Source organism: Lolium rigidum, chromosome 5 (assembly GCF_022539505.1).
Source record: "Lolium rigidum isolate FL_2022 chromosome 5, APGP_CSIRO_Lrig_0.1, whole genome shotgun sequence".
Taxonomy (NCBI): domain Eukaryota; kingdom Viridiplantae; phylum Streptophyta; class Magnoliopsida; order Poales; family Poaceae; genus Lolium; species Lolium rigidum.
Window position 1 is genome coordinate 223,317,162 of NC_061512.1, and position 23,836 is coordinate 223,340,997.

The window sequence follows — 23,836 nt, forward strand, 5'->3', positions numbered from 1 at the left end:
GCGATGGATGCTTTATCGTTTGCGCCGTCGCTACTCATGTTGATTAATGCATCTAGTATGTTTGAGTTTCACATGTTAGTAGTTGCTGCCATCATGCTTAATATTCTGGAATTAATCATGGAAATTGTGCCTAATTATCCAACACTTTACGCCAACGCATGAAGGAGATGAGGTTCGTGCTCCTAGCCTACCACAGTCTCGCGAAACCGGGAATTTGAGGTTCCACGGTACGAAACTGGATGGACCAGATTTTTTTTGGTATGGAGGTCGAGATGCCATGTCTAGACTGGCTCTTTTTGCCACCTAATTAAATCCGCAAGACGGTGGTTATTATGCCGATGGATATGATGCGGTGATAGACATGCTCTAAGCACTGCTGTTAGCAGTACTCGCATCAGAACCTCGTGAAGCGATCATGTACTGTGTTCCACTCTCCAAGCGCCCGCTGCCAGAAATGAAAAGGCGCCCCATCAGATCAGATCAGTCACACGGTTCTTGTGACATTCACGCTGCTTGCGTTGCATTTCTCCTGTAGCAGGCGCAGTTGTGCTACGATCGGCGGCGGTGTGCCTGTCCTTTGCTGTCCATCATATATACTAACAGTACTTCACTTCCATTTTCAAGAGATGGACGGATTGAAACATGGCTGCACCTGCTGCATTCCTCCTCTTCCTCATGCTCGGTCTCGCCGGAGCAGCCTCTGCTGCCGAATACGACCGACCTGCCCTTCTCGTGGTGAACTTTACAGGGCACGGCCCCGTCGACGACAAGATCTCCGTGGCCATGGAGACCCACGACGTCGGAATCGGCGGCTTCGCCAACGGGCGCGGCCACTGGCAGTCCTTCCCAGGCCACGACCGCCTGTTCCCGGGCTCCACGCCCCTCCCGTTCGGCAACAGCTACGACGACCTCATCGGCGGCCTCGCCAACCTGCCGGACGTGCCGCTGGGGCGGGAAGCCCTGCAGCAGGCCGCCCGGGTGCTCTCCGCCTACGACCTGGCTACCACCACAGACTTCGAGCCGCTCAAGCGGGCGCTGGCGTCGCTCAAGGTGATGCTATCCGAGGCCCAGCGGCTGCAGCCCATCTACGAGACCGTCACAAGCGGCTGGTTGAGCGGAGCCCGCGTCAAGCCCGAGCATCTGCCCTACATCGAGCACTGGGACACCATGTCCTACGAGATCTTCCTCGCCAACCGGACGGGTAAGTGGGACGGGCCCTTCACCGACATGCTGGAGAAGAGCGCCAACATCCGCAGCATGGACGAGGCGCTCGCCGTGGTCAAGCTGCTGCTGAACCCCACCTTCGAGCAAGTGCTCATGGCTCACGCCACCATCATCAGCCTTGAGTAAACTTGCATGCATGGATGCATCTGGCCTAGACTTTCATTAGATAGATTGTGCTCTCCCGGCCTCTCGAGTCCATGTCCTTTCAATGTTTCTCTTGTTATTAGTTCAACATCTGGTTGGATTCTGTATCGCTTTCAGCTTCCTTGAATCACAGCCCCTATAGTATTTAGTTCACGTTTGGGGTATCCACAAAGTGCTTGCTTATGTCTCGGCCCGAAATCTCAAGTTTACTCAACTTTTTTCATGAAATGCAAAACACTGGTTCGACATGGACAATTGCAGTCCGTTTACTTCGACGGCCTCACCTACTACTCATACTTACAGTGCCACTTGTTGAATGCTGAAACTCTGAAGCTAAATTATCTTTCTAAAAAGGCTTACATTTCGGTACAAACGCAATATTATGTAAGTAGTGCTCTCAAATAGCTCTGTACGTACATCAAACAACATCGACTCCCTAGTGCACAGTTTGTTTGAAGTCATTGCTTATTCAACATATTTGTACAGTTCTACACATCGATCTGTTCATGTGTATGAAATTGAGGCTAAAAGGGGTGTCAGCATACCAATATTCCTGGTTTATGACGACAAGCATAATTCTTATTACCACTAATGCACATTGTTGCCACTATTGTCACATCATCATAAATTGGGCAAGTCTAGAACTCTAGATTAAACATGAGGATATGCATAGGCAAAATATTTTTTCAATTTACATAACACAAAATCATAGTATAATTCATAACATAACAACGATGGATCCATCACCGATAAGTAACATATATGATCATAGTCATGTACAACAACTCATATGATCAAATACAATGAAGAACATGGAGATATGACTACTACTCTAGCAGTTCTACAATGGACTACAAGTAGCACGAGACGATCTTGCTAGAATCCATCGGTGAATTACTCCATTGATCCTTCAGAGATGAGAGTTATCTCAATCTTAGAACTCTTCCCTTGTGTTAATAAATCACCAATAAAAGTGATCCTCATTACGGACAATCCGGTACGACGAGAGGGAGGAGAAAGAGAAGGACACCCCGAGGCGGCTAGGGTTTCGTTCCCCTCTGCCGGCACCATCGCTGGTCTGCTGCCCTTCCGATGGCCTTTCAAGCCTTGGAGGTGTGGCGAGAATCCAGCCTCTCAACGTGTGAAGGCTCCCCGTTTCTACTTTTAGATTTTTTCTATGTCTTCTTGGGAATGGTTAGGAAACAATGACATCCTGAAGTCAGAATAAGATCACGTCCGCTCTATCCTCGCTCCGGTGGTGCTCCTAGCACCGACGAAGGGTGCGTGGAGTTGTGTGTCCACGAATCACCTAGGATCAATTTAGTGTTCGTGTTCGTTGGTGGATCTACCTGTTTTTATCATTGACGATGGTTGTCCCTCTGATGCATTGGTCTATTGGGGTCTTGCACGGAGTGCTCCGTGCAGGGACTTTTTTAAGCATGTGTATTGCATACTTTTTTGGTACACTTTGCTGTATGTGGTACTTTATTGTATGTGTATATACACATGTACTTTACAGTGCACTAGGGAGTACACATGCACTGAAAACCGAAGTACAAATATATCAAAAGGAGTACAAGTATCGAAATAAGAGTACAAATAAGTTAAAAGGAAACATGTTGCAAGTACACTAGAAACCTGGCCAAGTATAGGTACAATAAAAACCGGAGCACAAGTACACATAAAAATCAAGTATAGGTGTGCTAGTTTAGAAGTACAAATACAAAATTTATCGAAACCTATCAGTACAAGATCTAATTTTAAAGATCCCTACGCGAGGAACGCAATGGTATAAATTGTTCTTAATTGGGACAAACAGTTCAAAATATATTTTAGTTTAAAATTTAGTAGCTACAAGAACCCCAAAATATGGGAATTCCCATTCTTCTGCAACCTACCTCCCTAATTATGCAACATGTCGTTACCAGATCAGCGGCATATTATCCATGCATAAGGGAAAGTACTCCCTCTCCCTCCGTCCAAAAATAAGTGTCTTAATTTTTTTCTAGATACGGATGTATCTATGATTAAAATATGTTATATGTATGTAGATAAAACTAAAACACTTATTTCAGGATGAAGGTAGTACACTTAAAACCGAAGTACATTTACACTTAAAACTGAGTACAAGTACACAAAAAACTGGAGAACAAAGGTACGTGATGTAGAAGTACTAAAATGAATTTCATCGAACCCTATCGACGCAAGATCTATTTTTGAAATCTCGACGCGGGAAATGCAACGGTTGGTTTGGTAACTTGGATGAACCATTCTAAAGATAATTTATTTTGAAATTTTAAATCTCGAAAATAAACGCAGGTGCAAGATGCCACCTTCCACGTGTCGCAATTATAGAGAAAACAAACAAATATTTGAAAAGACCGTTTTTTTCAAAAAAAAGTTACCAACGTCTTAGAACTGTGTGCCACCAAACTATTTAGGGCCTCCACGAAGACGAGCCCGGCCCAGGCCCATGTTCATATTATCCTCTTCTACTTCTACCGTCGCCTTCCTTCTTCCTCGTCGCCTTTCTCCTCCTCGCCCCCCTCCAAAACCCCAGCAGAATGGAGGGAAGTGCGCTCGCCCTCTCGCAATTCCGCACGCAGCTCGGCTCGCCGCTCCTCCTCTCCGCAGAAGCCAGCTCCGCCGCGCGCAGCAGCTCCGGTGCGTGCGTCAGTCACTCCGCATTTTTCTTTTCCACGGGATTGCAGGTTCTTGTTTGTGTAGCTGCGGCTGATTGGGGGCTGTTTCGCTGTTTGTTTTTTTTTGGAAGGGAGGAGCAGGGCCTCCAGGTACGACACGGGAGCGCCTCCGGGCAGAGCAGGTACAGTGGGGTAACCGATGTCGCAGCTTAATTTTGTGCTGCCTGATTGGTCAGTTACTACTCTGAATGTAGTTCATGTGATGAATACCTTTGAAATTTCCTTTTTTTCTGAAGGAAGGGGTAGGGTTTGGAAGCGTGATGATCCGGAGTCCTCACCTCGCCGAGCAGGTGACACATGCTACTAGGATGTTTTTCCCGGCATGTAATTTGTCTGTGACACTGGTTACTCCATATTCAGATTACTTTTACATGTCCAACAGATTAGTATATAATGACTCAGAGCCTCACGCAATGCGGATTCTTACTGTATCCCTACTCAATGTACACTTGACATATCTCTCCTTTTTTTTCTCCCTTGGAGAATATCCAGAAGATGTGTGCATTGGTGCAGATCAAACAAACTACAATATCGATTCTGTCTAGTGCAAATGCAATATTATCTCATTTCATCTCTTTGTTGGTCTGATTGACCGATCCAAATCTCCTATTCTATGCAGGGATTAGTGGAATTCCAAAGCTTGATCCCAAATTCTCTAATAAAGGAGCAGGTACATAGCAGCACTGCTTGAAATACTATAGCTTATAGTTGCTTAATTTAACCAATTATCCGTGTTCTCGTAGGGACAAATAAGGCTCCAATTATTAATTTCGAGGTTTCGCATCACAGAGCAGGTATAATGATAATGTTTTGATTTTTCTGATCTTGTTTGGTTTATTACTTGTACAAATCTCTACTGATGAGTGATGATCTAATTTATTGGACTTTTCCGAATCGTTCATAATGTTTTTCCTCTTGCCTCGTCGGAGCAGTCGCAGCGGTGAGGTTGCTAAGAGCTGACAAGGGGAAGGCGTTTGTTGATCTTTTAAATGAGAAAGCAAACGATTCCGCGGAGAATGAGATGGGCTATGTAGAAAGGACGTTAGGGTTCAGTACACGGAATTTGGATGACAGGGATATAAGACTGGTAAACTTTACATATCGCACATGCTGAAATGGTTGTTCTGCTTATGACTTTCAATTTGTTCAGAGCGAACAGTGTTAGGTTATTGCTGGGAAATGTGATGGTGTGAGAAACACAACTCTTTTGTTGCGGTGGCATAATGGTGTTATTTTTATTTGATGAACATTTAGCTAACTATCTGTCACCTTTGTTTCTTAATTTTCTTCATGAACAGCTCAGTAACACTATCACAGCATAAGAAATCTAAGACCACCTGTATACATATATGTCTGCGTAGGAATTCAAACTTGTGACTCTCTTAAGCTTGGATTGTTAGGTTACTGTCATAGTAGCTGGAACTGTACGTTGGAAACGCTACATCGATTTTCTTATCATGTCACTCTGTAGTGACGAGAAGGTGTTCAGCAAAATGGAACCACTGCTGCTGCAGGTTTGTCCTATACTTCTTATATAGCATATAATCTCATTGAATACCCATTATAAAAGTTAACTCGTGCTTGTAAAATATTTGAAGGTTAGCACTTCTGATTTCAGATACTACGAATTGGCTTCTTTGAAATTCTCAAACTTAACGTACCAGCTTATGCAGTCGTTGATGAGGTACGCTGATAGTACTTGACATGTACTGAAATTAAGTTACCCTTTGTTTGGGTTTTAGTTGACCAGAACATTAAATGCGGCAACGGATATCTCTTAATTGAAGTGATCTCCTTCTGTTAAGTTCCAAAGAACAAGGAGATGTAATACAGAGCTAATAATGCAACTATTTTCCGATCATTCTATAACTTAGAAGTTATGCTTCTGTTATGTTAAATGACGTAGATGGCCATGTTTCTGTTCTCTGTTAGTTATTTAGTATGCTAGATATAAATTATTGTTATAAGAGTCAGTACGTTACACGCGAACCCCCCAAAAAGGATTATGTGGTTATATTCTTGTTTTAATATTCTGAAGATCTACGTTGTATACTGATCTTTGTTATATGGTGATTTTGAAACTTGGTGTGTCTGTTATTTGAGGTTGACAACTTGACATGTACTATTACACCTTTGTTGTCAGCTCTATTGAAGTGTAGAGTTATATTAATAGACAACTTATTTGCGTATCTTTGTTTTTTTTTCAAAAAAAATTGACTTGATATTTGTCCCGCAAAACCAACTTTAGAATGTAAGACTTGCGAAAGTAGCTTTAAGGCCTGGTGCCGGGAACATGGTGAATGCAATTCTGCGCAAACTTCTATCACTGAAGGTAAAACCTGGACTACTCAGACTAGTCAGTAGGATTTCTGTAAGCCTGTAACATCATGCTGTTGCTTTTATAATTAGGAGACAGACTCTCTTCCTCTTCCAAAGATAGAAGGTGATGATCGTGCCCAAGCTCGTGCACTTTCCATAATTTATTCTCATCCTGTTGTAAGTTTGCTTTACTTCCTATACTTTTTCTCATCCTGTTGTAAGTTTGCTTTATACTTCCTAAACTTTAGTTCTCATACTGTTGTAGGTTTGCTTTACTTCCTAAACTTTAGTTTCATCCTGTTGTAAGTTTGCTTTATACTTCCTAAACTTTAGTTCTCATACTGTTGTAGGTTTGCTTTACTTCCTAAACTTTAGTTCTCATTCTGTTGTAAGTTTGCTTTACTTCCTGAGTCTTAGTTGACTTCCTTTTCTTTGATCTAATGTGTCAAATTCTTTGATCGGGTAATCAATAAACTTACTTTACTGTTGATAACGTTCCACTTGAACTCATTCCCAATTCCCGATTGTCAACCAATGTCCTTGTTAACTAGGGTAATGCACCTATGGGCAGTTCAATGTACTTGCTATGTCTGACGATTCTTAACAGCATAACATAGAATATTGGTAGAAAATATGTTTTGTAAACTGTACTATGTTTTCTTCTTTGCAGTGGATGGTGAGAAGATGGATCCGATTTCTTGGAAAAGAAGAAGCTCTAAAATTGATGGATTGGAATAACAGTGACCCTTATTTTAGTTTAAGGTTTTAACTTATGCTCTTCTGCAAACTGCAAACTACCTGCCATGTTCATGCATGTGTTCTTGGTTGACTGATCTTTGTTCCACAGGGTGAACACAACAAATGGCTATACAAGGGATGACCTTATTAACCGATTGGACGATTTGCAGGTACTTCTGTTATGTTTTAGTACCTTAGTTCAATCCTATTCATTTGTAAGGTTTGAGTATACTGTCTTGGGAACCATGCTCCATGATGTATATTGATGATAAAGACATGCTGGTTGCGATGCATTTGTTTGGGTGTGTTGGTATGGTCCACAATTACAATCGGTAGAGCCCTTGTGGACTGAGATGACATAAGTATTATATCCATGAATGCCAGAATGAGTAATATAAATCCATGCCATTTAGCTACATAGGAATTATCCATGTTGGGGTCGTACTCTGACTTGAGTATTTGCATTGAGTTCCATCACTCGATTTTCTTTTGTGTAGGTTCATTACGAAAAGTCAATTATGGATGAATTTGTCCGCATTCGTGAGGGCATGCAGGTGAGGAAACTGAATAGCTCCGCGTTCACTGCTTAACTGGTGTTTGCCAGACCAATGTGCTCTATTCATATCCTCTTAATTTCTCTTGAAACACCTTGTTTAGTATGCTTACAAAAGGGCACTGTTTTGAAGCCTACTAAACTGAACATGGACAACAAGATACCAAGCTTACTTTCAAGGAAGTGAGACACTAATAGCTAGTAAAAAATGGATGTTTAAGAAACAAACCTGAAATACTGCAGTTTGATGTTATTACTGTAGTAAGCAAGGAAAAGATAACTCTGCATTTCTCATATCTTTAGATATTAATTTGATGCTATTACTATGGAGCACTATTACCCACCATGCATTTCATTTTAGACAATTTAGCTGTATATCATACAAGTTCGTTTATAATCAAGAAGTACCCTGTGCAGCACTTGTGGGTCTGCTGATTTCCCATTTTGCCTTCTAGCCATAAGAAACTCTGACTTTTTTAATTGCATTAAGTGTACACTTCTTTTAATGCTTCTCGAGATACTGGCTGGTATCTTGATATCTTAATTTCTTCCATGCAGGCGGTCTTACAAGCGGGATTACTGAAAGAAGGCATGTGTGCTGTGCAGGATGAGAGCGCAGGCAAGTTACGAACGTTATTGCCACCAAACATATACTTTTATTTGTTATAAATGGGATCATGACACCGAAATAGTTTTCACTGCAACTGCATGCTGTTGGCTCTCTTATGCTTTACACTCCATAAAGTTAAATATTAACCCTTTCCTTATATGGTTCCAAGTCTTGGTAACAAGGGAAGTTTCATTGAAGAAAGTTTTTGCCAGCTCTTACTAAGATTCACAGAACTTAGTGCAGGTCTTGTTGTGTCTGTGGTCGATCCACAACCTGGCGAAACAATCATGGATTGTTGTGCTGCACCTGGCGGGAAAACTTTGTTCATGGCATCCCGACTGGCAGGACAAGGTGAGCGAATGAGGGGGTTTGATTTTCTTTTGATATTGCAACTGGAGAACTGTAGGAGCTTCTTGTGCTAGTGTCTTATCTTTTCCTTTCTGGCCATGCATCTATCTTCTATAATGTGTTTTGTTAGCATGTTATGATTCTTATAAAAACATGTGAGCAAATGCTAATGAATCACCTTTCACATGTTATTCTTAACAGCCTTATTGGGGTGCTGGGCTGCTGGCAAACATTGTTTGTTATGACCTAGTACCAGTGGCTCTCATGGTCATCACTAACTTTATTTGTCAGATATAGATCAGCCAATGTAGTATATCCATGTCCTTCAAATGTAGTATCTGATGGCTATTTAACAGTTATTTGGTTAGAAGAAATTCTTCATTCTTTCATCCCCATTTGAAGCTAGCATTTGTGAAGGCATATATTCAACACTGACAAGCAAATAATGCTCACATGTCCAAAATAGTTAAGTTTTACCAGATCTGATATTATTAACACTATTAGACTTGACATTATGATATACTCCGATACAGGGAAGATATGGGCTCTTGACATAAACAAAGGTCGCTTGAGAATTCTCATGGAGGCAGCAAAGTGCCACAACCTTGCTGATATAATCACTGATGTCCACGGTGATCTTCGACTATATGCTGTAAGATTTTAAGAAAGTTCATAGTTCCTAATCGATAAAAAGGTTGGAGAAGAGAAAGTCCCATATATCCAAGAATAATGCACCTTCAGTGGAAATATTTGATAGAAATACGCCTATGGGCTGTTATGGACTCATGTGTAATGATTTATCTACACATGATAAGGATGCTTACGCGCATATAGAATTATATTTCAGAAGGAAAGCACTGCCAAATATGACAAGGTATTGTTGGATGCTCCATGCTCTGGGCTGGGCGTCCTTTCCAAGGTAGCTCTCTTTATTAAGTTCACTTTTTCCGAAGATTTCATTGCCACTGAGCAATGTACTAATCCGAATCTGGAATTACAAGTTGACACATTTTGTGATGAACTAAAGTCACCCTTTTCTGCTCCCAGAGGGCAGACTTGCGTTGGAATCGACAATTTGAAGATCTGGAGGAGTTGATATGTTTGCAAGATGAGCTCCTTGATTCAGCATCACTGTGAGATTCGTTCTGTTACAAGTTTAAAACTTTACGAAATCAAATTCATCTTGACGGCATCTAAGATTACTTTCTATGACTTCACTTACAGGTTGGTAAAGCCTGGTGGTGTACTAATCTACAGTACATGTTCCATTGATCATGAAGAAAACGAGAACCGGATTACTGCTTTTGTTCAGAGACATCCGGTACTAGTTCATCTTTAAACTAAGAATTGATCCTCATGAGATACAAACGCAATGTTCAGTTCATCTAGGCAATATGTCTGCCCTTACAATTCGAGGCCCTGTTGGCACTTTACTGTTAAGCATATACATTTTACCCCCAAATATTATTATCACCAAACTTCCCGTCTTCTTTTAGTCTTATGATGAACTGAATATCAGTCCTCTTTATCCAGCAATTGCAAGTGAGATGTCATTCCCTCTATATGTTAGCCTACTAGTGCAGGTTTAACAAATTGTATAGCTTTTCATGCACATCGAACTCTCCAAAAACTTTACACATTTCACTCTCACATTGACCTCTCTAAAAAGTTCACATTTCAATCTCTGTAGCACTCATTTTATCTTTGACTGAACAGCATGTATCATTTCTGCAACCTTGCCAGTTGGTTATGTTCACTGATCTTCAGATCAGTTATACAAATGTACAATCAGAAGAATCACAATGAAACGTTTTTGTTTATATTCTGTTGTTACTAAGCGATTATTGCATTTTAGACAACATTCGCAGACAGCTAATCATGTTGTATATTCATTCTACTGTGATATGCTACAGGAGTTTACCCCGCAGAGTGTACATGGATATGTTCCTGCAGAATTTATCACAGATGAAGGTTTCTATTCCTCAAGTCCAACTAAACACTCTCTGGATGGGGCATTTGCTGCTCGTCTTGTCCGGTCATTGCACTAGGACTCCCAGAACTAGGTGAGCATGTGATAAGCAGAACTAAAAGAACAAATACGTTCCTAACGTTTATATGAACTGAATTACCCCTTCAAGATGTTTACCTGACTCATGCTTTATAATTTCTTTTGCCTCCTACAGTCTCTTAGAGGAGGATAGCCTTATGCGCTCTGCAGTGCATATTGCTTCTTGGACTGCATTCAGTAAGTTGTATCGTAGACAATATAATGCTGAGGCCGTCCTTATAGGCACACTATCATTTTGAAGTTGGGTGCCACAGTAATATGTGTTGCGAGCTAGATGTACCTGGAGTTGAGCCTGCCGGATACCTGAGCTTGTCTATTAGTTAGGCCCTGTAAAATTATCTGATAAAGTATGTTTGTTATGCATTATGTCTCTTCTTGTGCAGTAACAAGCAATAATCTCAAGGTAGATGATCATACATAGACGTACGTCTAGAAATTTATCAGATGAAGTGTATTTCAAGAGAAACACAATTTTATAAATATACTGCTTCGTTAGACACCGATGCCTCTTGTGGGACCTTAAACTATTGGTATCAGGAGGACCAACGCCGCAAAGCCAATAGAAGCTAATGTAATTGAGAATGGTATTCTGCCTTTGTCCTTCCTCATGAACATTGCTTCATAGAATGGAATATTGGTGATCACTAGCATTCCACAGAGAATAAGCTGGGGGAAGAAGACATTCAAGAGTATATTCCAGCCACCTGTGATGATTTGACTAAGCCCTCCGACCAGACAAATAAGGTTGAGTAATGCGGCAGTTGCAATGATCACATATTCTTGACTTGCTGACCCAAATTCCATGATTTCTTGCTCGTACCTTTTAGATTCATCTTCTTCACTTACCTTTGATGTAACTGCAAATGCCATCTTCGACAGTCCTAGTAACTTCCGGGCAGTGTCAATGAGGCCATAGAGATATGCGGTTATTCTCCTAACCATCCACATTCTTTGTTCATTCCACCATCCCTTTAATGTGTCTCCACATGATAATGCCTCATATAGGCTGTACATGTTCTTCACACAGAAGACATACATGAAGGGCGTGATCCATGGACTCGTAATCTGAATGACACAGGATCATCATGTTAGCTTTAATACAAAGCATATTAAACTAAAATGAGGCTTTTCTTACTAGTATGAATCATTTTACCTCTGGGAACAAGGAGGTGCCTTTGAGGAGAGCTAGTGAAGGGATGATAACATAATATAGTGTAGGGAGCGAATTGGGTGCCCATAATCCATAGATTGAGTAGCCCATTTGATGTAGTAACTTGATTTTTCCATGCCCAAACAAGAAGGGGCAGTAATTTGAAAGAAAAATCGAGAAAGCACCATCACTCCATCGTTTGTGTTGTAGTAGAGTTTGAGCAAGTGTTGTTGGAGCTACACCCAGAAATGCTGGCCTTGGAGGATTGTTATGGACTGACATCCATCCTCTGCAATGTATTGCCAATCCGGTGATTATATCCTCTGCTGGGTAACCATATTTTAACCCAATCTCATCTCCCCACAGCGTTCCATGTTCATACATGCAGGCTGCTAAAGACTTCGCTTTCTCTTCAATCTCATCTATGCTCTCTTGTGTTTTGTCCATTATTCCTCTCTTCCAGTCTTCTTGGTAGTCTTCGGTGAACCTCCTTCCACAAAGGATCTCCCTTCTGTGGAAACATCCAGTGCCAACATACATAGGGCCACCCACACTATCCATACCACCCATCAACACCTTAAGATTGAGTAGTTATGTTAGTGTCAGAACATGCACAATGAACAAGCTGGATAATGGTTACTTATATCATGGAGAACAGAACTGGAGCTACAATTTAATACCACTGACCTGATTGGTGACTTGGTGGGAATTCCCGTATATGTTATTCTTGGTCAAATTGTTATAGTTCTGAGGGTATTGCACAAATCCAACCTTGTGACCCATTTCTTCGTCAAGGAAGAAGCACAGTGCATCTCTGATCGTATTGCAATTGTTGGAATACATATCACAGTCCACATTCATGATGATAGGGCTGTTGCTTATCATCGATGATACTCTTATCTGCATTTCAATAATTTTTTTGTACACATTTTAGAAATATTCATTGAAGATTTTTAATTTAACCTTTCATGGAAGATTTTTAATTTAACTGGTGTGATGTTGATAATGTTAGGAGTACCATAAAGACAGACGTGGTAGTTGGTACTAGACTACTAGTGTCTAGCTGTGGTGAATAAATATTTATATGCAAAACCAACATTTTTAAGCGTACATTCATTGCATCTGTTCACAACATGCTGGAGAAGGGGGATTTTGTATTTCCTCTACTCTGTTAACTGATAATCCAATGACATGAAATGAATTATAAGGGAGTCAACTCTATGCTACGATTTTCTCAAAGGACAAGAAAGCACATTACATCATTTGTGTAGTTTGGTAACTCTTGTCTAACATAGCTCTTTACTAGAAATAAATGATGACTTCGAATATGGTGCAACCAGTACATTGCTAAGAATCAGTATAAGAAAATAGGCATTTACTAATCAAAACTACGAGGTTAACAGTAAATTGTATACTTAGTATGAAGGGGCAAGGTTAGTGAGTGCACCAAAGCATTCATTGCCCCAGCTTTGAAGTTATGGGGGTACTGAGGTCGCTTCTCGCGGGACATGTACACAAGTGTTGGTAGCACATTTCCTTCACTATCAACTGCATCTCCGTTTTTTCCATCTATCAGAAGCTAGCAAAAGAAAGAAGTTTAGAACTTAAAACTCCCAAACAGCATCTAAGTTATTTACTCCAGAATCATGAAACCTTTACTCAGATTTAGAGGGCAGGAAAGGTACCTGAACAATTGGCTGGTGATTTTTGGAGGTAGTTTCTTGATTCCATTCGTGAAATCCTTTATGATTTGCTTTGATTTCTTCAGGAATTTTACCTGACATGGCAGCTGTATTTATTCGCTCAGTCATTTCTTCATACATGTTCTGTCCAAAATATGAAAAAAGTATTTAATCTAGTTACATGTTTGCACCATGCCAAAAGTTGAAAACTATGGATAGGCTGTATACCCTCCATAATATCAATACCTAATCTAGTTACCTGTGTGCGTCATGTTATTCCCTGTTAAATAGGCATTCGATTGCACATGTTTGAAATAAGAGGATGTTTGGGAAATCTGCTTACCCTGATAAATGACCATTCTTTTGGGGTGCACAAATCTTGATGCCTATCTGACTCTGAAAAGTAAGCAGCTGGTGACCTTGGCTCAATGTTATATCTCTTGCAGAATGGTAGCCAATGCTTTGCAAACAAGGATGCCTCCCAGAGGGCATAGAAAGTGAGAACTGAACCTCCGTCGTCAGAAAGATACACACTTATTTTCTCGGCTGGGTAATTATATGCCATGACCGATAGGATGGTGGAGATGACAAGACTCGGTGGCTCTGATTCTGGGTCTGCGGTGCATACAAAGATATCCACACAAGGTAGCCTTTCTCTGTACCTTCCTCAAATGACATAGTAAGTGTGTTAATGCTCAGCTAGGGGGAATGCATGCTTGAATGCATGCGTATATGTCCGGAAACAGTCGAACCACACACTTGACAGCACCCTTCAACTATCAAAGCAGACCCCTACTCTCTCTGTTTTCCGGCAGGTAGGACTGTGAACTGCCTGGTTTATCAGTTGAAGATTTATTCCAGAATCAGGTAAGAGTTGAGGTGTTAAAATGGACCTTTTCTTACAAGAAACCACCCCGCGATCTAGTGCCTACTTCTATCATCCATATACCTTCTTTTGTTAGATATAAAAGGCCTTTTGGACCGGCTTATTTAGTTATGTTCTAGGTTACTGATCTTCGACCATTTGGAATTTATGACCTTTAGCCTTGATATTGCCTTATATTCTAGGTTAGTGACCTCCCACCATTTTGAAATTTTCCCTTTGGCATTAGTATTGCCTTCTATCTTTGACAGTCATTATTCGAACCAAAATCTGACCATTTTCTTTTGACGGTTGCACCACATAATAGAAACCCTTGTACAGTTGTACTGGACTCAAAGCTCAAAAGCATCGAAATTTTAGTTTAAACTGTTAACAGGAGATAGTTCTCGTTTTTGGCCCGCGCCACTTCAAAGGTAGCCTTAAATGTAGATTATTGGGGTTTGAAACTCATTGGCTACCATGTTGTTGAAGTACAATATGAATAAATCTGACGGTAATTAGAAGTATATAGTACATCATTCAGAAAATTAGAATAGAAAAACTCCTATCTATGCAAATAACTCCTTAGACTGCTTCTTTTGTTGGATCTAACTATTTCTTTTCTTGAATGTGTGGTTCATTATTGTGTCGATGGGCTCACGTACCAAATCCGAGTCACATTCCCGACTTGCTAATTGCATTTGCTCTACTTCAAGATATCTCGTTGAATATATAACAGGCCAACTATGCATCACCATCAGCTCCATCTTTTTCACATGACTAACTTTGCATTAGAAGAAGATAAATTTAATTAATGCCACTTGTACAAAGTTTCCGGCTTTTAAAACTACGAAGCTCTGCAATGGCAGATGTCTTTCGCCGGCGGCTGGCACGAACGTCGCCCAGTAGCACAGCACCAGGAGTATCCCCCATATATAGTGGCAAGACGTACCGAGACTGGCGTCCAGATCGGCTTGTGTTCAGCACCGTGGAAGGTCAAGAAACCTGGCCTCCCTAGCTATGTAGCTTCATGATACAATGATACCATCTCTCATGCAGCAGCCGTACGTGGGACGTCGGTAAACTACTAAACTTAAGCATCAGATATGTGGACAAACCTGGCGGCGAGCCTGTCCCTGAAGGGGTGGCGGCGGACGGGGCTCCAGCGCACGGACTGCGTGATGACCCAGTAAGCTGAGTACCAGAGCTCTGCCACGAGCATCCCCAACCACGCCGCCCTCCCCTCACCAGCAGCTGGTACGTGCGTGGCCCTGTAGTAGAGCACCAGGAGTATCCCGGCGGCCACCGTGACGGCGTGGAGCCTGTACACCGCCCTGCCGCCCACCCTCTCTGTCGCGAAGAGCTGCCTTCTCTCCATCGTCTCTCTCAAACTTCCCCGGCCTGGAGCCGCTGAACAAAAGCACACACATTTTTCTGGAAGGCTCCCAGCCCCTGCTATGGTGATGCTCTACCAGATTCCCCTTGGAAATAAAAATTCTGCGAAAGCAGGTGGAGCTCTCTCAAACGGCTCAACTCCGAGAGAGTTGACAAAACAATACACATTTCCCTTCCTAAAAGCACGTACTGCTTTGTCTTTGCCAAATTTTTTATTGACTGAAGGCAGCGATGCTTCTTTCATTGCGATTAGAGTACAAAAGAATAGAGTTACAGCAGGATGGACAGAGCGTGTCCCTAGAAAAAGACAGTTAAAAAAAACAAAACGAAAACTACAGGCGTGAGGCTTTGATCACGTCAACAACACATCAGAGGTGGATTCTAGCCGTGAAGCGCCAGGCCAATCTTTTGAAGAAGGCTTGACCAGCCGTGAAGAGGTGGATTCCAGCAAATCTGCTAAGGATGTTGTAGAGGCATCAGGTGCAAACGAGCAGGGCAGTTCAATTCTGTCCAGCACTCGTAGCCAAAGCTACATGTTGGGATGGAGGGAGTAATTTGTAGCAACTGAGGCCGCGTTTGGAACGCATGATAGGAAAAATGTAGGTATAGGAAATATCCAGGAATTGAGATGTCATACCTCTCAAATCCTACAGGAACTCAAAGCAGAAGAAAGATGCAAAGTAGCTGTTTGAATTGCAGGATAGGCATAGGAAAGCTTTTGAATTTCAAACCAATAATTGTTGATTCTTTTTTTGGTGAGGTATTGTACTCAGGCCGAGCAAGTGTAGCATAGGCCATTCTGTTGCTCAGCAGGCAGGGCAGGCATGTAGATCTTTTTAGCGCTGTGTAGAGCGAAATAAGCAGCCCTAGTAGGGGCTCGAAGTTCCAGTCTGTGCAGGAATTTTTCCATTGAGTCGGACTGGATGTTATTTTTCCTACGAAACTGTGAAGTGCAGGAAGTCTATCCCATGGGAATCCTTTTCCTGTTCCTGCGTTCCAAAGGGCTCAAAGGAAAACTTTCTCCAAAGTTTCTATTGTGTGAAATTCCTATAAAATTCCCGTGTTCCAATGAGCCCTGGAGAAGATTGGAGAGAAGAGGAATAGTATGAATGAAAAATATTTCAACCGTAAGGGCTAAGCCACAATCTTCTTCATTGTTCCTTGTTTGAGAGTGGGACACCCAAGTGAGCAAGGAAAGATGTGTGTGTTTTGTCCTGAAGAGGTTGACAGAAACAGTGGACCTGCGCCTATGGGGTCGCGGCCCTAACATTTAATCTATTTCATGTTCGAGAAATTCCCTTTCCTCTATCAGTCTCTTAGAGGAGTTTGGTATTTGCGTTCTGCGATCTCTGTATTGCTTCTTACACTGCATGCAGTAAGCTGTATCATAGACAATGGTGCTGAGGTCGTCTTTGTGGGTAGACTACACCATAAAGATGCGGAGTAGCACAATATTATATGGCTGCTTGACAACTCAGTGTGTCTGTTCTTAGCTGTATCCTAATGAATAGCTTGATAAAGTGTGATTCTTCTGCACTATGCGCTCTTTTCTGAACTGCCACATGATCATCTCAAGGTAGATTATACATACATGTACACATGAAATTTATCAGATTAAGTATTTCTCAAGAGAACCATGGATTATACCTAATACTTTATTAGAGATCAATGCCTCTTGCAGGACCCTAAACTATTGGTACCAGAATCTCTACCAGACAGACCAACACCACAAAGCCAATAGAAGCTAATGTTACTGAGAATGGTATTCGGCCCTTGTCCTTCCTTAGGAACATTGCTTCATAGAATGGGATATTGGTGATCACTAGCATCTCACAGAGAAAGATCTGGGGCGGAAGTACATTAAAGAGTACATTCCAGCCACCTGTCATGATGTGACGAAGCCCTCCCACCAGGCAAACGAGGTTGAGTAACGCGATAGTAGCAATGATCACATATTCTGGAGTTGGTGACCCGAATTCCATAATTTCCTGCTCATACCTTTTGGATACATCTTCATCACTTACCTTTGATGATACCGCAAATGTCATCTGTGACAGACCTAGTAACTTTCGGAGAGTGTCAATGACTCCATAGAGATACGAGCTTATTCTTTTGACTAACCACATTCTTTGTCCATTCCACCATCCTTTCAACGTTTCTCCACATGATAATGCCTCATATAGGCTGTACATGTTCTTCACGAAGAAGACATATAAGAAGGGTGCGATCCATGGACTTGTAATCTGAACGATAAATGAATACTTGTATTAGTTCTAATACAAATCATATTTAACCTGTTCTTGAGCCTCACAAAACATAGTTAACTCAGGTGTGGGTTTTCCACAGTATTATGAATCATTACCTGTGGGAAAAGAGGGGTGCCTTTGAGGAGGGCTAGTGAAGGGATGGTAACATAATATAGCGTAGCGAGTGAATTGGGTGCCCATAGTCCATAGATACAGTAGGCCATTTGATGACGTAACTTGATTTTCCCATGCCCAAACAAGAAGGGGCAGTACTTTGAAAGAAAAATCGAGAAATTACCCTCGCTCCATCTCTTGTGTTGCAGAAGTGTCTGTGCAAGTGTTGATGGACCAACACCCATAAATGCTGGTCTTGTAGGACTGTTCAAGACTGACTCCCATCCTCGGCAATGTATTGCTAGTCCGGTGATTACATCCTCCACTGGGCAGCCATATTTTAGCCCAATCTCATCTCCCCACTGTGTGTCCTGTTCATATGTGCAGGTTGCTAATGACTTCGCTTTCTCCTCAATGTCATATATGTTTTCTTGTATTTTGTCCTTGATTCCTCGGTACCAGTCTTCCTTGTAGTCTTCTGTGAACCTCCTTCCGCAAAGGATCTCCCTTCTGTGGAAACATCCAGTGCCAATATACAGAGGGCCACCTACACTGTCGAAACCACGCAGCTCCACCTTTAGATTGAGTAGCTATGTTAGTTCCAGAACATGCATAATGATTGTCCATATTATAGAAAACATGAGAGTGGTACTGAAGGTACAATTTGATGACGCAGACCTTACTGATGACCAGCATGGAGTTCCCATATGTATCATTCTTGGTCATATTGTTATAGCTCTGAGGGTACTGCACAAATCCGATCTTGTGGCCCATTTCTTCGTCAAGGAAGAAGCACAGTGCATCTCTGATCGTATCTTTGTTGTTGGAATACATGTCACAATCCACATTCATGATGATTGGGCTGTTGCTTATCACTGATGATACTCTTATCTGCATTTCAATAGAAAAATTAACACACTTGGTAGAATTCTATTATGATGAAAGAATTCTAACCTTTCATGGAATAAACTTTATTTGGTTAGCAAGATGTTATTGGGAATTTCCAGACTATGCTGTACAAACAGAGCAAGTAAATGGTACCAGTATCTGACAGTCATGAATAAGTTATTGTCTATATGTAAAACTGATGTATTTTAAATATGATTTTACCACATTTCTTTCACAAAAGACTGGGTAAATGGAAATTCATACATTTTCTTAACTGTCAGAGAATTAGAAATTTCTGATGTGAACTGATGATATAATGACGTGAAATGGATCATTAGGGTGTCAACTGTATACAATGATTTTCTCAAAAGAAAATAAAGCACATCATAAAATTTTGGTTAGATTTTCCATCAATGTTGTTTATTGGTGGGAAAATTTTGTTTTTAGCACACTAGTTTTTGGCCATTTTGCTTTTTCCACTCTAAATCTTGTCATTTTGCTTTTGCACTGCAGTTCTTTGTAAAAGCAAAATGGCAAGGTTTAGAGTGGCAAGAGCAAAAATGGGCAAAAACTACAGTGGCGGAAACAAAAAAATCCTTCATTAGAAACTTCAAAATTATGGATTAGAATATGGTGTAACTAGTATGTCACGAAGAATCAGAATAAGGAAATGAGTATATTGTTAATGGAAACAATGATTATTTATAATAAATTGTCTACTTTGTATTATGGGGCAAGGTTAGTGAGTGCACCAGAGCATTCATCGCCCCAGCTTTAAAGTTGTGGTGGTGCTGAGGCCTCTTCTCACGCGCCATGTACACAAGTGTTGGTAGCACATTTCCTTCATTATCAACTGCATTCTGATCTTTGCCATCTATCAGAATCTAGCAAAAGAAATAACTTCAGAACTTCAAACTTCCAAATAACATGCAGTGTTTTACTCCAGAATCATGCAAACCTTTACTCCAATTTAGAGGACAAGAAAGATACCTGAACAATTGGCTGGTGATTTCTGGAGGTAATTTCTGGATTCCATTCACAAAATCCTTTATGATTTGCTTTGATTTCCTCAGGAATTTTGTCTGACATGACAGCTGTATCGATTCGCTCAGTCATTTCATCATACATGTCCTGCCCAAAAGATGGAACACCATTTTTTATTGCAATGCTAAATTTTGAGCACTTTGGATAGGTTGCACATTCTTAATATTGAATTATCAATATCTAATCTAGCCACATATGTGCCAATCCATTCCCTGTTCAATAGCCATTTGATTACAGGTGTTCAAAACATATATTTGGACTATCTGCTTACCTTGATAAGTGACCATTCTTTTGGGGTGCACAAATCTTGACGCCCATCTGACTCTGAGAAGTAAGCAGCTGGTGACCTTGGATCAATGTTATATCTCTTGCAGAATGGTATCCAGTGCTTTGCAAATGAGGAGGCCTCCCACATAGCATAGAAAGTGAGAACCGATCCTCCGTCGTCAGAAAGATAAACACTTAATTTTTCAGCTGGGTAATCATATGCCATGAGCGATAGGATGGTGGAGATAACAAGACTTGGTGGCTCTGATTGTGGGTCTGCAGTGCATACGAAGATATCCACGCAAGGTAGCCTTTCCCCGTACCTTGCAAATGACATACTAGCCGTGTTAATGCTCGGTGTGTGAAATATATGTTTGAATATTTGCATAGTGTCCAAAAATAAAAGAAACTCTTAAAAAAATAGAAGCTGGCATTATACACTCTTCAGTTCTAAAATTTAGGTCCCTGGTTTCTTATTCAGTTTTGACCGTTACAGTAAAGTTTACCGGTGTAGGGTTGATTCCAGAGTCAGGCAAGGCTTGAGGTGTTAAAATGGAGTTGTTACAACAAACGATCACGTGATTTAGTCTAACTGAACTGGGTCCACTTTTCTTGTTTGTTTACCTTCTAAGTTAGCGACCGCCTATCATTTTGGAATCAATGCCCTTTGGCCTTTCATATTATCTTCAAGGCAATCCTCATTCCTAACAATCTGACTATTTTTCTTTGAGTAGTATTTTAGAGAAGAGGAGCTTTTTTTTGCTGTATTCTAAGTTCAAAAGCATCAAAGTTGTGTGAAATGTGCGGAAAGTAAGATAGTTCTTTCTTTGGTCCGCTCCACTCGTGCTGGATCTTGTTGTTTATGTAGATTCTGAGGTCAGTAGCACCAAATATCTCTGTTAAAAGAGAGATAGCTCTCTTAACCTTATGACAGGTCAATAGTATGTGGTTCACTTTTTTGACGATGGGATCAATCAACCTACTGAAATATAAATTCTGCTAGTTGATGTTGATCTGCTGGGTTGGTGTGCGCCATATAGTCATACTCCAGACTTGTTAAATGCATTTCTCTATAATACTACTTGCTCCGATAATTAAATAGGAAGATAGCCAGTGTAGAACATCGGTATCAGCAGACACCAACGCTGTCTTCGATGAGCACATTATGGTGAGATTACTGGTAGGAGTACTGCGTTTTGTGATGCATGATGACACCACTGATCATTATAGTGGACGTTTCTCATGATTGATTATATGTTTGAGGCAACCTTTGTCACCAATGAATACACACACGTGGATCCGAAAAATCGGGAATAACCAAAAGGAAATTGCCGCCGTGTTGATATTGTGTGTTTGTGCAGGACCACACAGCAGAGGGAGTACTTGTGCTGCTAGGCCAGGGGTTATCATTTATTTTTCGTCTATATATATCTGCCATGTTACTAATTAAGATTTGTTTCTTCCTTGGCGGCTGGAAGCTATCCAGCACAAGCAAGCACTGCTGGTGTTGGTAGCAACAAAGACGAGTGCTTGTTGGTCACCGTAGCTGTACGTGATTAATTTTGTTTGTCTGCTGCTGCTGCAGATTTTGAATAGGTCGCTGGACTTACTAGCTAGCTGACTGCTGCCATGCATGTTGCTAAGGTTTGTTTCTTCCTTGGCGGCTGGAAGCCAACATGAGAAGTGCTGATCTTGTTATACTACTGTACTATAGAACTCGTTTATGTTAATCAGAGAGTAAAAGGTTGATCACGGGCAGGCGTTGTGGGGACTTGGTGAGACCGAGAGGGTTCTTCCTGTGCCCGCTGCACAAAAGAAGCAGCACGTACGTGCAACACAGAACTATGTATGTACGGCACGCCGGCGGCCGGTCATCGGATACACTAGAGGCAAGAAACATACCTGGCGGCCAGCCTTTCTCTGAAGGGGCGGCGCCGGACGGGGTTCCATCGCACGGACTGCGTGATGACCCAGTAGGCCGAGTACCAGAGCTCCGCCGCGAGCATGCCCAGCCACGCCGCCCTGCCCTCGCCGGCGGTCGGCACGTGCGTGGCTCGGTAGTAGAGCACCAGGAGTATCCCGGCGGCCACCGTGACGGCGTGGAGCCTGTACACCGCCCTGCCCCCGAGGTTCTCCGTCGCGAACAGCCGCCTCTCCGTCTCGGTCTCCATCTCGCTAGCGTATGTTTCTTCTCTCTTGTGTAGCTACCTCAAACTTTCCTGGAGGCTGGACAGGGCAGTGCTCGCGTATATAGTGGTGAGGCAGGCAAGGTGGAGACACTCGAGTCAGCTAGCTACAGTCCAGCTCCAGTGCTGCTAGGCCGGCTGCTACCTCGCGTCGTCTTGCCTTGCCCAGCCCGGAACTCCGGATACTGCCTACCTCTCGTAGGATTGGCTCGCCGGTCTGCCATCTAGCTAGCTAGAGCCTGGAGCCGCAGTGATTCCTTTGGTTCGATCGATTCGAGCCAATCATATACAGGTGCACAGTGTGGATGATGCATTATTGACCTGTGCATGTCAGCATGCAGTACGCCGCCCGCACACCAAGCACGCGCGCGTGGTCGAAGTGGGAGTACGATTTTCCTGTCGGACATCCATGTAAACGGAGAAAAAAAAGGGATACGTATACGTATCACGTAGCACGGGTGCTAGCTACTAGCTAATGGTCAAGCGGTTGTGTCCGCCGACGCAAGATATATGGATGCGTCGATCGTCGCCTAGCGGTGGACGAACGGGAGCAAACCATATCGTTTCCTTCGCGTGACGCATGCGCCGCCGTCACGGCCGGGCCGATAATTGAGTGACCACGTAGTCATCTCGCCGGGGCCAACACGACACTCCCTCCCAGTCTCTGCGTCAATTTTTGTGAGTTCACTACCGTCTCAGGTCCTGACTTCTGCGTCGCGGCTGGCCGGGCAACGTGATTAAGCAGGTGTTGTTACTTGTTAGCAGCCGTGGGGCCGGCCTGGAGACTTGAGTAGTGTCGTTGTCGTATAATCTAATTGGTCTGAGCAAAGTTTCTTTTGAAATGGTATAATAAGCATGCGTATCAAGCTTCTCTGTCGCCTTAAACGATCGAGATAGAGATTAGATGCTTGATTGCCACGATCCCGGAAGCACTAGTCAAAGTAATCAACTGCTCTTGGTAGATAGGATAGTATACTACCAGTACGGTGGAAACGAATAGTAGGAAAAAGAACCCCAGCTTGCCCATCTGATACCCCCTCTCCAGAGCAGCCGCGGGGCCGGCATGGAGAGTTGCGTATCCACGAAAGTTGTGTCTAAGATTTGTTAAAATTTAGATATATTTACACGTAACGGAGAGCGTATAATGTTCAAAACAAATGGTAAGTAGGAGTATCAAATTGTTTGTCGCCTTGATGATCGAGGTGTATTAGATGCTCAACGGCTATTGGTAGGCTATATAATTAACTATAGTACGGTGGAAGACGTAGAAAAGAGACCCACACTGCCAATTTGCTT

At 42.1% G+C, this 23,836-nt stretch overlaps 4 protein-coding genes and 1 long non-coding RNA gene across 5 annotated transcripts; 3 read left to right on the forward strand and 2 right to left on the reverse strand.

Moving 5' to 3' along the window:
• The first annotated feature begins 642 nt into the window (after window positions 1-642).
• On the forward strand, window positions 643-1,350 carry LOC124657145 (60 kDa jasmonate-induced protein-like). Its single transcript, XM_047195746.1, has one exon. It carries the CDS (start codon window positions 643-645, stop codon window positions 1,348-1,350), a length of 708 nt encoding a protein of 235 aa, XP_047051702.1.
• Window positions 1,351-3,932: 2,582 nt separating this feature from the next.
• On the forward strand, window positions 3,933-11,207 carry LOC124653914 (probable ribosomal RNA small subunit methyltransferase B). The gene is made up of 21 exons (XM_047192972.1): window positions 3,933-4,032; window positions 4,142-4,192; window positions 4,307-4,360; window positions 4,690-4,740; window positions 4,814-4,864; window positions 5,003-5,157; window positions 5,471-5,584; window positions 5,689-5,754; window positions 6,319-6,402; window positions 6,480-6,566; window positions 7,060-7,151; window positions 7,237-7,297; window positions 7,625-7,681; window positions 8,239-8,299; window positions 8,534-8,641; window positions 9,172-9,290; window positions 9,486-9,557; window positions 9,686-9,771; window positions 9,863-9,959; window positions 10,552-10,701; window positions 10,822-11,207. The coding sequence occupies exons 1-20, from the start codon at window positions 3,933-3,935 to the stop codon at window positions 10,684-10,686; spliced, it is 1,701 nt and encodes a 566-aa protein (XP_047048928.1). The 3' UTR covers window positions 10,687-10,701; window positions 10,822-11,207.
• Window positions 11,200-14,202, reverse strand: LOC124653916 (cellulose synthase-like protein E6). Its single transcript, XM_047192973.1, has 6 exons — window positions 13,882-14,202; window positions 13,542-13,682; window positions 13,304-13,435; window positions 12,544-12,756; window positions 11,860-12,432; window positions 11,200-11,771 (listed from the first exon to the last, which is right to left on the reverse strand). Exons 1-6 carry the CDS (start codon window positions 14,101-14,103, stop codon window positions 11,226-11,228), a joined length of 1,827 nt encoding a protein of 608 aa, XP_047048929.1. The 5' UTR covers window positions 14,104-14,202; the 3' UTR covers window positions 11,200-11,225.
• On the forward strand, window positions 11,617-20,199 carry LOC124653917. Its single transcript, XR_006988096.1, has 3 exons — window positions 11,617-13,569; window positions 13,985-14,183; window positions 19,990-20,199. It is a non-coding gene; the product is annotated as an uncharacterized LOC124653917 (long non-coding RNA).
• LOC124653913 (cellulose synthase-like protein E6) lies at window positions 17,373-22,540 on the reverse strand. Its single transcript, XM_047192971.1, has 7 exons — window positions 22,257-22,540; window positions 20,359-20,677; window positions 20,034-20,174; window positions 19,796-19,927; window positions 18,834-19,046; window positions 18,158-18,730; window positions 17,373-18,038 (listed from the first exon to the last, which is right to left on the reverse strand). The coding sequence occupies exons 1-7, from the start codon at window positions 22,523-22,525 to the stop codon at window positions 17,481-17,483; spliced, it is 2,205 nt and encodes a 734-aa protein (XP_047048927.1). The 5' UTR covers window positions 22,526-22,540; the 3' UTR covers window positions 17,373-17,480.
• Window positions 22,541-23,836: the final 1,296 nt, after the last annotated feature.

Coding starts and splice junctions, on each gene's coding strand:
- LOC124653913 (XM_047192971.1), bottom strand. CDS start 22,525: ATGGAGACCGAGACGGAGAGGCGGCTGTTCGCGACGGAGAACCTCGGG. Junction 20,678..22,256: donor AGAGAAAGGCTGGCCGCCAG/GTATGTTTCTTG, acceptor GTCATTTGCAAG/GTACGGGGAAAGGCTACCTT. Junction 20,175..20,358: donor AAGAATGGTCACTTATCAAG/GTAAGCAGATAG, acceptor TCTTTTGGGCAG/GACATGTATGATGAAATGAC.
- LOC124653916 (XM_047192973.1), bottom strand. CDS start 14,103: ATGGCATATAATTACCCAGCCGAGAAAATAAGTGTGTATCTTTCTGAC. Junction 13,436..13,541: donor ATCACCAGCCAATTGTTCAG/GTACCTTTCCTG, acceptor TTCTTTTGCTAG/CTTCTGATAGATGGAAAAAA. Junction 11,772..11,859: donor GCACCTCCTTGTTCCCAGAG/GTAAAATGATTC, acceptor TGTGTCATTCAG/ATTACGAGTCCATGGATCAC.
- LOC124653914 (XM_047192972.1), top strand. CDS start 3,933: ATGGAGGGAAGTGCGCTCGCCCTCTCGCAATTCCGCACGCAGCTCGGC. Junction 6,567..7,059: donor TAATTTATTCTCATCCTGTT/GTAAGTTTGCTT, acceptor TCTTCTTTGCAG/TGGATGGTGAGAAGATGGAT. Junction 9,291..9,485: donor GTGATCTTCGACTATATGCT/GTAAGATTTTAA, acceptor ATTATATTTCAG/AAGGAAAGCACTGCCAAATA.
- LOC124657145 (XM_047195746.1), top strand. CDS start 643: ATGGCTGCACCTGCTGCATTCCTCCTCTTCCTCATGCTCGGTCTCGCC.